Genomic DNA, 12,948 nt, shown 5'->3' with positions numbered 1-12,948 from the left:
GGGGGGAGTAGTGTACCTGTGCTATAAAACTAAAACATTTGAACATAATTTGCATTATGTTATAAAATGTGTTGGTTTTTTTTTGTTAATCCCAGATTTTTATAACAATGCCAATCATATCGATTTATTTGATGAATATGAATGATGTGATTGTGGGCTTAGTAAGAGGAACTTTAATTGAAACTTTGTTGGGCCTGCAGGTAGCATGTTTGAGTCAATAGCAACACGGTGGTGATAAGAAACTAGAGCACTTAAATGAAACACACACGTACACTACAAACATGAAAGACTTATGGACATGTATTTGTGAAATCAAAGCAGAAAACGATTTCGTCACGTATGCCGCGTTCGTTAACCATCCATCGGAGAGACGCGTTTCCCGATAGCAGGGGGCGTTCCGCTTTTTGTTTACAGATTTGGAACTGTAAAGTCCCGACTCCCCAGAATGCATCATAACTAAGAAGCGTATCCTGGACACCATGAAATCGCGCACGAGGATTGAATGAAAACACTGGACAGGATTTACCGGTGATGGAATAAATTTGGCCAGGCTGCTGTTTTGTGCACACTGGCGACAAGAACACGAAAAATAATCCCAGGTAATATTCAGCAAATAGAAACAAAGGCGTCTGTGTAAACGTTACAAGTTGCGTGCTAACGTTAGCGCCGCTAGCGCTCACGTTAGCTGTTTATACAGTTCTATTTGTTTGTTTTTGCAAGTGTTGCAGCTCACGTGGCACACATTTAGACGTTGCTATTTCTTACTTAAATAAATCATCTGGACTGAAGCGTAACATTGGCGTTCCCAAGGGGTTAGCTCAGGCTAACCTGTGTGGTGAGAGAGCAGATCAGATTAACTAAATAGGACCGTGGCTGTTAATTACGCTACAATCTCTTTAGTCGGGGTTAACGGCTAACGAGCTCATAAAAACATGACTTCCTGTCGATAACCCTGCAGCATAAATGAGCATCAACGTAACAAGTTGTCGGTTCTTTTTGGAATGACAGATTGACTTAATTGGTTAACAACTCAATGTTACGTGTTTAAATTATGACCAGTTTACAACTTGGGAAGCGAGGTTCTTGTGACAACTTCTAAGTAATGCTCACACAATGGAGATTAACTACAGTATTAATGTTCTTTCAGATATCAGTGCATCTAAAGCGTTATTCGAGATACTAATGTCAAGTGGGTACGCGCAGTGAGAGATGCTGACAGTGAAGTCCAATAAAATAATTGAGGAAAATTAACATTCAGAATTAGACGATATCAAAGCAATCCTTACGTCATGCCACATTTTCTCTTCTGTGGACACCTTATCTTAAGACATCAAAGCAATCAGATTGAATGCTTTCGTAAGTGCTATGATCTTTCTTCGTTCATTGTTGATACATCAGAGCAGAAATAGTCCAATATATTAAAAAGATGGTGACCTTGGACATCGTCAATACTGACGCTGGACCCTATCACAGCAGACCCAGGTGTGGTAAATTGACCCTGCACAGATCACCACCAACACAGCAAATGCACATGTTGCACATAAATAACTACACCAGTGTCAACACCAGACCGTTAAAAACACATAAGTAAATAATAGTAAATAAATGTTCCCAATATTCGAGGACCTGTTTTGACTTCATAACGTTCAGGGGGGCGCCAGTCTGCCAGAGAGACTCCTGACGGGGGCTCTGACAGTCTACATTTTTGGTGTACTACACAGTTAAAAGCAATTGGACCAGAGTTAGCTAAAAGCTCATTTCCATCTGCTGTGCCTGGTCAGGTAGACAAAAGAGAAACAACAACCAATCAACCAATACAGCACAACAAATACACAATATAAAAACATTACACTGTATAAAAAAGGGGCTTTACGCAATCAGGATTTTTGGGGCTGATCACCGATCAGTGAGTTTAAAAACCCGATAACTGATCACACCGATCCGATCATAAGATGGAGCAATGTGTCTATTTAAATTACTTTTTCATTGACTGTATATACAGTGGGTACGGAAAGTATTCAGACCCCCTTAAATTTTTCACTCTTTGTTATATTGCAGCCATTTGCTAAAATATTTTCTAAATTTTCTTTCCTTCATTAATGTACACATAGCACCCCATATTGACAAAAAAAGGTGGAATTGTTGAAATTTTTGCAAATTTATTAAAGAAAACTGAAATATCACACAGCCATAGTTTGGCACGAAAAGTAACTTCACACGACACCGGTGAAATCTGACAACAAAAGTAATGGACCAAAACGCTATAAAACGTTAATTCCTTTAACTACCCACCGATGAGACGCAAGGTTAGTATTTGTGATGCTGTAAGATGTTTTTTTGAGTTTTGTCCCAATTCATTGTGATGTAAAGTTGCTAGTTTGACCTTTGGTGAAGTTTTAGCTCATGTTAAGCTTGGAATGCGACTGTTTGTACTTTGTTTCCAGTATGGTAAAGTAATTTATTTTATTTTTGTGTCTGCTCTTACGTTGGTTTGAAGACTAAAATAAACGCTAAAAACCAACAGTGCAAGAGTGCAACCCAGCGTTTAACTTGTTAGCTGCCTCAGTGTTGGCATAGATGTATTTTATTGTCACCCAATTGACTTGACTGAAGTTCCGTGCAGTGTAGGCTGAGAGCGAGAGGGAACGCATCAGACTTCTCGACATTGTGAAAGCCTCCTTTGCACAATACAATCTTATTCCAAGTGTTGCACTGAGGTGACTGGTCATTTATTTTAACATAGTTAATACTTTTGTTTGCCGCTGCCGTTGGGCAAAAGCACGGCTTTGTGGGCTTTCTTCTTCGTTGGTTTTTGCCGCTTCGTTGATGTTCGTCACTTTATTATTCGGGGTCGGCGGACTGTAGGCATTGAAACTGGGAACTTAATTTTTTTAATTTGAATGATCCCGGGAGGAACGGGATGTTATTCCCGGTTCCAATCGATTCTTGATGCCCAACCTTATTCCTGACCAACTGGTGTTTTTTGATGATGTCAAGCTTGCATTGACAGGAGTCCGTTGATGCTGCGGTCGCATTGGCAGCTATCCAATACATATTCGATTTTTATCCACATTTGAAAGAGGCCTGATTCTGAACTGAGGTTATTGAACTTCTTGTTTATTTTCTTCCTTTTCTTCTCGTGCCACTTGACAGCAAAACATCTGGATTGTGTGACATTAACAAATGCTGTGTAAATTCAGCCTGAGTCTTCAACATGTATGTTTTTGGACAATGGCATTAAACTGAAGTTTGGGAATGAATCAAAGCATCCCAGGGACAATAAGCAAACTTATCCCCAAGTTTAAAATGCGTGACAAAACAATACTATTTTCAAAACTGTAAATGTTTCAACATTCACCATGAGATTCTCCTTTCTTCTAGAGGAGCGACAGTGGTTGCTTGCTGTCAATGGGGCTGTTTGACAAGTTGGCAGGATGGCTGGGCTTCAAGAAAGAGGTGAATGTGCTCTGTCTTGGCCTCGACAACAGCGGGAAAACTACCATCATCAACAAACTCAAACCGTCTAATGTAAGTCGACCTGTCGCTTTTTAGTGGGAATCAATCTATGGGGTCTAATCAAAATGAATCTTGTAGATTCATCAGTTATGCACTACATAACATTCAACTGAAGAGTCCCCTACTACTTGAGTTCTATGACTATATATTGACCATACGGCTTTAACAACAATTGAAATATTTAACTCGCAGGCTCAGGCACAAGACATTGTCCCAACCATTGGTTTCAGCATAGAGAAGTTCAAGACATCCAGGTAGGTTTTCATCATGAGACAGTAACTTAATGTTGTGTATGCAATACAACTTGTAACTTGTTACATTTCTTTTCTTTGTGTAGCCTTTCTTTCACAGTGTTTGACATGTCAGGCCAAGGCAGATACAGAAATCTGTGGGAGCACTACTACAAGTCAGTTTGTAACAGATACATTGTTGTTATCTTATTAATGTTTATTAATTTTGCACAAATTGTTGTGTTGTTCAGGGAAGGCCAGGCTGTTATATTTGTCATTGATAGTGCGGATAAGCTAAGGATGGTTGTGGCCAGAGAAGAATTGGACACGTTATTAAATCATCCTGGTAAGTGTTTTTTTTTTTTTTTTCTTGCGGCATCCTTTTTGTGGGAAACAATGGCAGTGTCAAACTGATTACCTCTGCCAAAGAGGTCAACTTTTTGTTATTGTGGATTTTTGTAAAAGTAATTGTTTATGTGCAACTCCCTGGTTACAAGTGGCCTAATTTTAAATTTTAATCATCTCTGCCATGTGCAGGATTATATGAAATGTCTGCGACTGATGAAATTTCATCCAGATCCAATCCAAATTTGGCAGCAATTATTCAAACTGAACATGAAAAAGTCAATTCAATTCAGCATGTTTGTTTCATGATATTGGTGTAAAATATCATATGATTTTCTTGTAATTTACCTTTCTTATATAGGACCTTATCATGTTTGAATTATTTGATCTACTTTTAGGTCTCAATATCTACGATCATAGCATTTTACTGGGCTGTGTTCGCTGTTCACTGCTGGTTGAAATTCATGTTTTCCATTTTGTCTGTGTGTTTGTATTGTTTGTTTGTTGTTGTTGTCTCATTGATTAAATTAAATCGCACTGCTATATTATATTTAATGATACAACCATCTGACAACATCCCTGTTTGTCTCACAAAAGACATTAAACACAGGCGAATTCCCATCCTGTTCTTGGCTAACAAGATGGATGTCAGAGATGCTCTGTCGTCAGTTAAAGTCTCACAGCTGCTCTGCTTGGACAATATCAAGGACAAACCTTGGCACATCTGGTATGACCATATTTGCATTTGCACTGCAGTCTGCTGTGAAATCTACCTCACTTTTGTTTGTAAACATGAAGAAGTTAACATCCTCTCCTTAAGAGTTTAGTAGGAAATTGTGCAAAGAGAACTAAAAACACTATGTACTGTGTTTATAACTGCTAATTTTCAGCAATGAGAGTAAGCCTTGTACAACAAAGCTTTGCAGTGATGACCTCTTTCTGCAGCACACTCCACAAGCATGGCAGACATGCTAAACACATAAGCTATATTTTGTCACAATTAGCATTCTTGGATATGCCAGTGAAGTAGAAAAAATAAATTAGCGTACTTGATTACAGAACATTACTTCTTGTTTGACTAAACATTAGGGTTGGGTATTGTTTTGTATTTGAGCGACTCTGGTCCCGATTCCGGTTCCTCATTTTGATTCCGGTTCCAAACGAGTCTCGATTCCGGTTCTTTTAGGGGGCTGGGTCAAAAATGTTTGCATAGTTTAAATAAAGGGTGTCCAAATTATGAACATCCATTTTCTTAGCAGCCCGCAGCATAGACTACAATGAACATTTGACTCGGGGTTCTTTATAACCAGTATCAATATCAAACCCTTGAACTACAAGGTAATGTGTAGTAACTAACCCAATTGACTTAATATTAATTAATTAATGTTTCTGCTAAAAGTTAAATACAGGATTGTTAAAATAGTTATTTGCAACTGTTTTATCATGTCAAATGGTTTATATGTGCAAGTTTTAACTTGACTTTTAAGCATGTAGCCTTTTATTTTGAAGGGTACACACTGGAACTCAGCATTTTGGCACGAAAAGTAACTTCACACGACACCGGTGAATTTTTTTTAAATGAATGGAACCAAATGCTATAAAACATTTGAGTCCTTTCCTTACCCACCGATGAGGCACAAGGTTAGTGTTTGTGATACTGTGAGACAACGTTTGTGAATTTTCTCCGAATTCATTGTGATGTAAAGTTGCTATGGTAAAGTTTTAGCTTAATGTTACACTTTTTTTTTCCTGTCGACTCTTACATTGTTTTGAAGACTGAAATAAATGCTAAAAACCATCAGTGCAAAAGTGCAACAAACCGTTTATCTTGTTAGCTGCCTCAATGTTGGCATAGACATATTTTATTCTTTCACTCACCCAAGTGACTTCACCGAAGCTCCGTGCAGTGTAGGCTGAGGTTCAGAGCGGAACGGCGTAGGACAGACTACAGCATATTGTAAAAGCCTCCTTTGCACAATATAATCTTATTCCAAGTGTTGCACTGAAGTGACTGGTCATTCATTTTAACAAAGTTAAGACACATTTTTGTTTGCCGCCGCCGTTGGGCACAAGCACGTCTTCGTGCACGTTCTTCGTTGGTTTTTGCCACTTCTTCGGTGTCCGCGGACTGGAGGCATCGAAACTGGGAACCAAAATTTATACATTTTTATAAATTCCGGAAGAACCGGAACGTTAGTCGATTCTCGATGCCCAACTCTACTTAACATAAATGTTTACTTATGTTGACTTTACACGTGTGGAGGCAGGACTTTCCCCCCCCCTTTTTCTTTTTTAACAAAGAGCTAGTCCGGCATCTGAGCTTCCTATTTTTCACGTTTGGAATCATATTTGTGGGCTTAGCATTGAAATTTTTGCTTGTAACTTGTTCAATGGCAGATGTCAAATATGTTCAAATTTAACATATGATCTGAAACATATTATTAATGTTGGTGTTTGTTTCAGTGCTACTGATGCACTGAAAGGAGATGGTTTACAGGAGGGAGTTGAATGGTTACAAGGTAAACTGAGTTGTGTGTGTATTGGTATATAATATAAAGAAATATTTTCTCGAAATGAAAGTGTTAATTTATCGTATTTGTTTACATTTTTAATGCTTTTTTTCAGATCAAATTAAATCGATGAGAACATGAGGGTGTGAAGCATCTTTCATGGAAGAAGGTACCAAAAAGCATTCTGTAGACATCTGTATGATATATCATTTGGGGGGGGGGATATTTTACAGATGTAGTGTTATTCTTTTTTAATCCTTTCCTTTTAATTTCCCTTGGCTTTTGTACATAGTTCGTGTGTATAGTGCATCATTCACTCAGTCGTATTGCAGTTTATTTTTTTATACGTTCACAAACTCTCCATATATAGTATGCGCATTGGCAACATCCATTCTGTAAAACGATTATCTCAAACAACCAAAAACACTCAAATGTAAAAAAGACACTTTTATCTTATGATTATTTTGATAGTACAGAATTGTATTATATAATAGGTATATACTGTAATTCACTTTATCGGTGGCACTAAAAAATGTAATAGAAATGAATCAGCAATGCAACATAATTGTGCCAATATCATTTATTCCTACACTACCATACTTAAGAAAGTCCGCGACTGCAGTAATTTGAAAAAGTACTATCGATGTTTAATTTCTTACTCTTTTTCTTTATGTACAGTGGGTACGGAAAGTATTCAGACCCCCTTAAATTTTTCAGTCTGTTATAATGCAGCCATTTGCTAAAATCATTTGTTAATTTTTTTCCTCATTGATGTACAAACAGCACCCTATATTGACAGAAAAAAAATGGAATTGTTGAAATTTATAAAAAAAGGAAATACAGGAAGTCCTCGAGTTACGACGTACTCGACCTACGACGTTTCAACTTTACGACGCCCGTGCCTCGGCCGCCATTTTGTCCCCAGCACCATAGTGTTTCTGCTTAGCTAGTGCATAGTGCTTGTCTGTGTTTGTGTGCCAGGAGTATCTTTGCCTTTTTCGCTCTCCTTTTTTTCACACTCTCAGCAGTAATGGTAAGTACAGCATCTTATTTTTTATTTTAATGTATTTTTGTTTCTTTATACGAAGCGTTAACCTTCCCTGCTACGGTCACCTGACCGTGGTCGGGAGACGCAGGGGTTAACTCCCTTCTCTCGTTGCTGAGCTGGGTGGCGGCAACAATAAAGGCACGAAGCACCGATTTGCTGCTTCAATGGCTTTATTACCTCCTCTGGACATTCGACGTCAACGGGTCCTCCGCTAATCGCTACTCTTCCCCGGTCGCCGGTCTCACACACATGAGCTTGCTGTCACAATCACGTTTTAAAGGTGAAATCCGACTTGCGCGGAAATTCGTGTTACGTCGCCAGCGTAGGAACGTAACTCGTTCGTAAAACGAGGACTTTCTGTACTGAAATATCACACAGCCATAGGTTTTCAGACCCTTTGCTCAGTATTTAGTAGAAGCACCCTTTTGAGCTAATACAGCCATGAGTCGTCTTGGGAATGATGCAACACATTTTTCTGACCTGGATTTGGGGATCCTCTGCCATTCCTTCTTGCAGATCCTCTCCAGTTCTGTCAGGTTGGTTGGTGAACATTGGTCGATGGTGAACGTTGGTCGACAGCCATTTTCAGGTCTCTCCAGAGATGCTCAATTGGGTTTAAGTTAGGGCTCTGGCTGAAGAACAGTCACGGAGTTGTTCTGAAGCCACTCATTCGGTATTTTAGCTGTGTGCTTAGGGTCATTGTCTTGTTGGAAGGTGAGCCTTTGGCCCAGTCTGAGGTCCTGAGCACTCTGGAAAAAGGTTTTTGTCCAGGATATCCCTGTACTTGGCCGCATTCATCTTTCCTTTGATTGCAAAGTCGTCCTGTCCCTGCAGCTGAAAAACACCCCCACAGCATGATGCTGCCACCACCATGCTTCACTGTTGGGACTGTATTAGACAGGTGATGAGCAGTGCCTGGTTTTCTCCACATATACCGCTTATAGAATTAAGGCCAAAAAGTTCTATCTTGGTCTCATCAAAGCAAAGCAAATTTATTTATACAGCGCATTTCATACACAAGGTAAGTCAATGTGCTTTACATGATTAAAAGCATTTAAAAACAGGGGAAAAATACAATTTAATATCATTTAAAAGTGGAAATGCTCTCAAAAAGGGGGGAGGGGGGTTAACCTGGATTTAAAAACATGCACACTTGGGGCTGACGTCAATTTGGTTGGCAACTTATTCCATTTGTTTGCAGCATAATAACTAAATGCTGCTTCACCATGTTTGCTTTGGACTCTGTGCTCCACTATTTGACCTGAGTCTGTCGATCCCAGAGCCCTACTGGGTTTATATTCCATTAGGATTTCATTAATGTATTCAGGACCTAAACCGTTTAGTGATTTATAGACCAGTAGCAGAACTTTAAAATCTATTCTAAAGCTGAGTGGAAGCCAGTGTAAAGACTTTAGAATTGTAATAATATGCTCTGAGCTCTTTGTTCTGGTCAGAACGCGAGCTGCAGCATTCTGAATGAGCTGCAGCTACTTAATGCTCTTTTTAGGGATTCCAGTCAGAAGACCATTACAATAGTCAAATCTACTTGAGATAAAAGCATGGATGAGCTTCTCCTGGATTGCTTGACACATGCAAGCCTTCACTCTGGATATGTTCTTCAGATGGTAGAAGGCATTTTTAATCATTGATTTGATATGACTGTTGAAAATCAGGTCGGAATCTATCAGAACACAAAGGTTTCGGACATGGTCTTTGGTTTTTTAAAGAGAGTGACTCCAGGTATTTACTAACAGCAATCCTCTTCTCTTTACTGCCAAAAACAATTACCTCAGTTTTATTATGGTTTAATTGAAGAAAAGTTTGGCTCATCCAGTATCTCTTTTAGACAGTGACACAGCACCTCAATTCAACTGTAAAGATGTCTGCGCTCCCAAAAAAATGCAGAAATTGTCAATGAAACTCAATGATAGTGCAGTACACACTTCTTTGAGCCACTTATTAAATTGACTGAACCTAGAGAAACGTTCATCTCCAAATCATACAAGTGGAAATGGTCCACTAATAAAAACCTCAGCATCCAAACATTGCACTTTTGTTAGATCAATGAAATCTCATTTCAGTACCTCTGATTGCTGCTTGAGAACATCACGCGCCTGTGTGTATAATGACACATTTCACAGTTGGGTCCTGATTAGTGATTTAATGATCTTGTATAAGTGTCTTAAGTCTGATGTCAATATTTTGCATTGACTTGCGTCCTTTTTTTCCTTGCCCTTCGCTGTAGCGATCGTCCACGGCCGATCACTCGGGGTTGAAGCAGCCTGCAACGCAGGCCAGCTTGATTCCTCTGTAATCTGCTGGTATTGTGTCCTCCCTTTTAGATGTTGTCCCATATCTTTGGGCTTTGCTCCCAGTAAATTCCAGGGAGAACTGCTGGATGGTTCATTACCGTTTCCACATTCCACATCTGTCCTCTTTGTTGAGCTAAGTGGCTGTCTGTGACATCGGTAGAGTGGTTTCATTCCACGACTGTCCATTTACATCCACATACACTTCAAGACTGTGGATTTGCGTTTCCAGGATTGACATCCTCTGCAGCAGTCCGTGATAGTCCTCAGTGGAAAAGGGAGGCATCTTGATTGCTGGTCTTGTTGCTAATAGCAGGCTTGTGCTAATTAGCAGGCTATGCTCCCGTAATGGTGAGAGGGTATCAGAAAATATTGGAATATAGCAACAACTGACTGTATCTACAAAAAAAAAAAGTACAGTCCAAGAGGTTTATAAATATCCAGGAGTCGCTGTTTCTAATGTTTTTTTTTTTAAGAAAAAGAAGCTCATCAGCAAGAAAAAATGTAAACAGAAGCGAAGCAAGCAACGCGAGCAAAAAAAGTGTCTGCACTGTACGACAGCGAGGGAGAGTCTAATCAGACCAGAGAATGTTATTTCTCACCATCTTGGAGTCCTTCAAGTGTTTTTTAGCAAACTCCATGCAGGCTTTCATGTCTTGCACCGAGGAAAGGCTTCCGTCGGGCCACTCTGCCATAAAGCCCCGACTGGTGGAGGGCTGCAGTGATGGTTGACTTTATAGAACTTTCTCCCATCTGCCGACTGCATCTCTGGAGCTCAGCCAGAGTGATCTTTGGGTTCTTGTTTACCTTGCTCACCAAGGCTCTTCTCCCCCGATTGCTCAGTTTGGCCGGACGGCCAGCTCTAGGAAGGGTTCTGGTCGTCACAAACGTCTTCCATTTAAGAATTGTGGAGGCCACTGTGCTCTTAGGAACCTTATGTGCAGCATACATTTTTTGTAACCTTGGCCAGATCTGTGCCTTGCCACAATTGTCTCTGAGGTCGTCAGGCAGTTCCTTTGACCTCATGATTCTCATTTGTTCTGACATGCACTGTGAGCTGTAAGGTCTTAAATAGACAGGTGTGTGGCTTTCCTAATCTATAAGTATAATCAAACACAGCTGGACTCCGATGAAGGTATAGAACCATCTCAAGGATGATGAGAAGAAATGGATACCACCTAAGTTAAATATATGAGTGTCACAGCAAAGGGTCTGAATACTTACGGCTGTGTGATATTTCTGTTTTTCTTTTTTAATAAATCTGCAAAAATTTCAACAATTATTTTTTTTCTGTCAATGTAGGGTGCTGTGTGTACATTGAGGAAAAAAATGAACTTAAATGATTTTAGCAAATGGCTGCAATATAATAAAGAGTCAAAGATTTAAGGGGGTCTGAATACTTTCCGTACCCACTGTATAGCCACAGATTCTAAACAGCACTTTTATCTTCCTTCCTGAGGCATTTAAAAAAAAAAAATTCTCCTGGAATGTCTAATCCCAGCCTGGTAGTCATCGTGGCATTCTAAGCATAGTCTTTCACGCGTTTACCATATCTCTTTCAGTGTGTGTCTGTTTTCACATGTATTTATGCCATCATTCAGTTTTGAATGTATTTTTAACATTACATTGTTGACAATGAGCAGTTAAAAAATTTTGGTTTTGGACATTTGACTTCTGTTTCACTGATTTCAGTTTTAGTTTGCAGGCCAGACACACAAGGATGCATGTGTCAAAGCCATCATTCATCGCAGCTAATACATGTGCAGCTTTTGTTCAACATTTCAGTTTTTGACTATTCTTGGTTTTCATTCATGTTTTTGTAAAGCTTGAACATGTTCTACTTTTAGGCGCTGTCACTAACTAACCGTTATCAAACCCCACCAGTTACTTTAATAAGGAGACTTCATGTAAATGTATCAGTTTTATTTTTGCCTTATTTTATGGCACAACTGAAAGTTAACTTCACAATCAGCCAGGCTACTTTTCCAATTAAACTTGGACATGTGGGGAAAACATCAGTCTTGTTTTAAAATATATCCAATCCTAAGCTTGATTATCCATGTTTAGTTTGGTTGATTATTGAGTACAAGACAACACACACAGTGTTGCTGTGATAAAGGTAAAATACTACACATCAATAGTCTTTTCATTGCTCTTAAACTCAAGACAATTCTGTTTGATGGTGCAGTTTGTGTAGCTTTTAGCTCATTCTCAATGTCCTCCATATATGTATTATGATTGAGGACAGTGCAAATTCTGTTCATGTGTAACTATTGGTTGCTTTAAAGACAGCATTTTGTTTGTAAAATAGCTTTTATTTATAAATGAGTATAAAACAACCCTCAAAGCATGATGTTAGGATGATGTAAGATGATCAGTGAATGGTCTTGGTATGTATCTTAAGCTGGATGTATTTTATTTCAGTGTAAATGTTTTCAAAGAATTAAAAAAACATTTTTTGGGGAGAAGATTTTGCGCGGTGGTCTCCTCGTGTCTCATTAATTTGGTTGTGTGTGTGTGTGTGTGTGTGTGTGTGTGTGTGTGTGTGTGTGTGTGTGTGAGTGCGTGCGTGCCCGCGCATGTCTCTGACTCTTGTTCACTCTTCCATCCAACAGCCCTGCCAGCAACAGCTGCTCATTAAATGTCCACCCAGTGGGCCCTGAACTCTTAAAGACACACTGTTTAAATGGCTCTATGATTTATTTTAGGCTTTCCAAAGTTTGCCTTTTTATTCATATTTGTTTTGATGAAACATGCCTTTGTTAATCCAGCAAGTTTTACTCTATACCTTTGCACACATTTTTAGAAAAGTGCAATATTAACAGTCAGCCTTTTGAGGAAATGAAAGATGTAATTTATGTGAAATAAAATAAAAAAATGTGTTGCCATTCTGACACTGCTGTGGAAACCAATTCATTGCGAGCCATTGGTGAAACTTGAAATCTCTATCTCTTAATACTTCTTTCTTCTACATAAACTGAGGACCCTCT

General features: G+C 39.1%; 1 protein-coding gene across 3 annotated transcripts; it reads left to right on the top strand.

Moving 5' to 3' along the window:
• Positions 1–425: 425 nt before the first annotated feature.
• Positions 426–12,852, top strand: arl6 (ADP-ribosylation factor-like 6). 3 transcript variants are annotated; one of them, XM_061763626.1, is made up of 9 exons: positions 426–599; positions 3,384–3,528; positions 3,709–3,770; positions 3,854–3,922; positions 3,998–4,092; positions 4,689–4,818; positions 6,555–6,610; positions 6,717–6,770; positions 12,574–12,852. In XM_061763626.1, exons 2-8 carry the CDS (start codon positions 3,409–3,411, stop codon positions 6,740–6,742), a joined length of 558 nt encoding a protein of 185 aa, XP_061619610.1. In that variant the 5' UTR covers positions 426–599; positions 3,384–3,408; the 3' UTR covers positions 6,743–6,770; positions 12,574–12,852. The 3 variants fall into 3 exon arrangements, 2 of the variants coding, with proteins under 2 accessions (XP_061619610.1, XP_061619600.1); XM_061763616.1 differs by lacking the exon at positions 12,574–12,852 and adding an exon at positions 11,651–12,428 and having other exon boundaries at positions 429–599; positions 3,382–3,528; XR_009786758.1 differs by lacking the exon at positions 6,555–6,610 and having other exon boundaries at positions 428–599; positions 3,382–3,528.
• Positions 12,853–12,948: the final 96 nt, after the last annotated feature.

This window comes from Phyllopteryx taeniolatus, chromosome 2 (genome assembly GCF_024500385.1).
Source record: "Phyllopteryx taeniolatus isolate TA_2022b chromosome 2, UOR_Ptae_1.2, whole genome shotgun sequence".
In the NCBI taxonomy this organism is placed as follows: Eukaryota; Metazoa; Chordata; class Actinopteri; order Syngnathiformes; family Syngnathidae; genus Phyllopteryx; species Phyllopteryx taeniolatus.
This window is presented reverse-complemented; position numbering and strand designations above follow the sequence as displayed.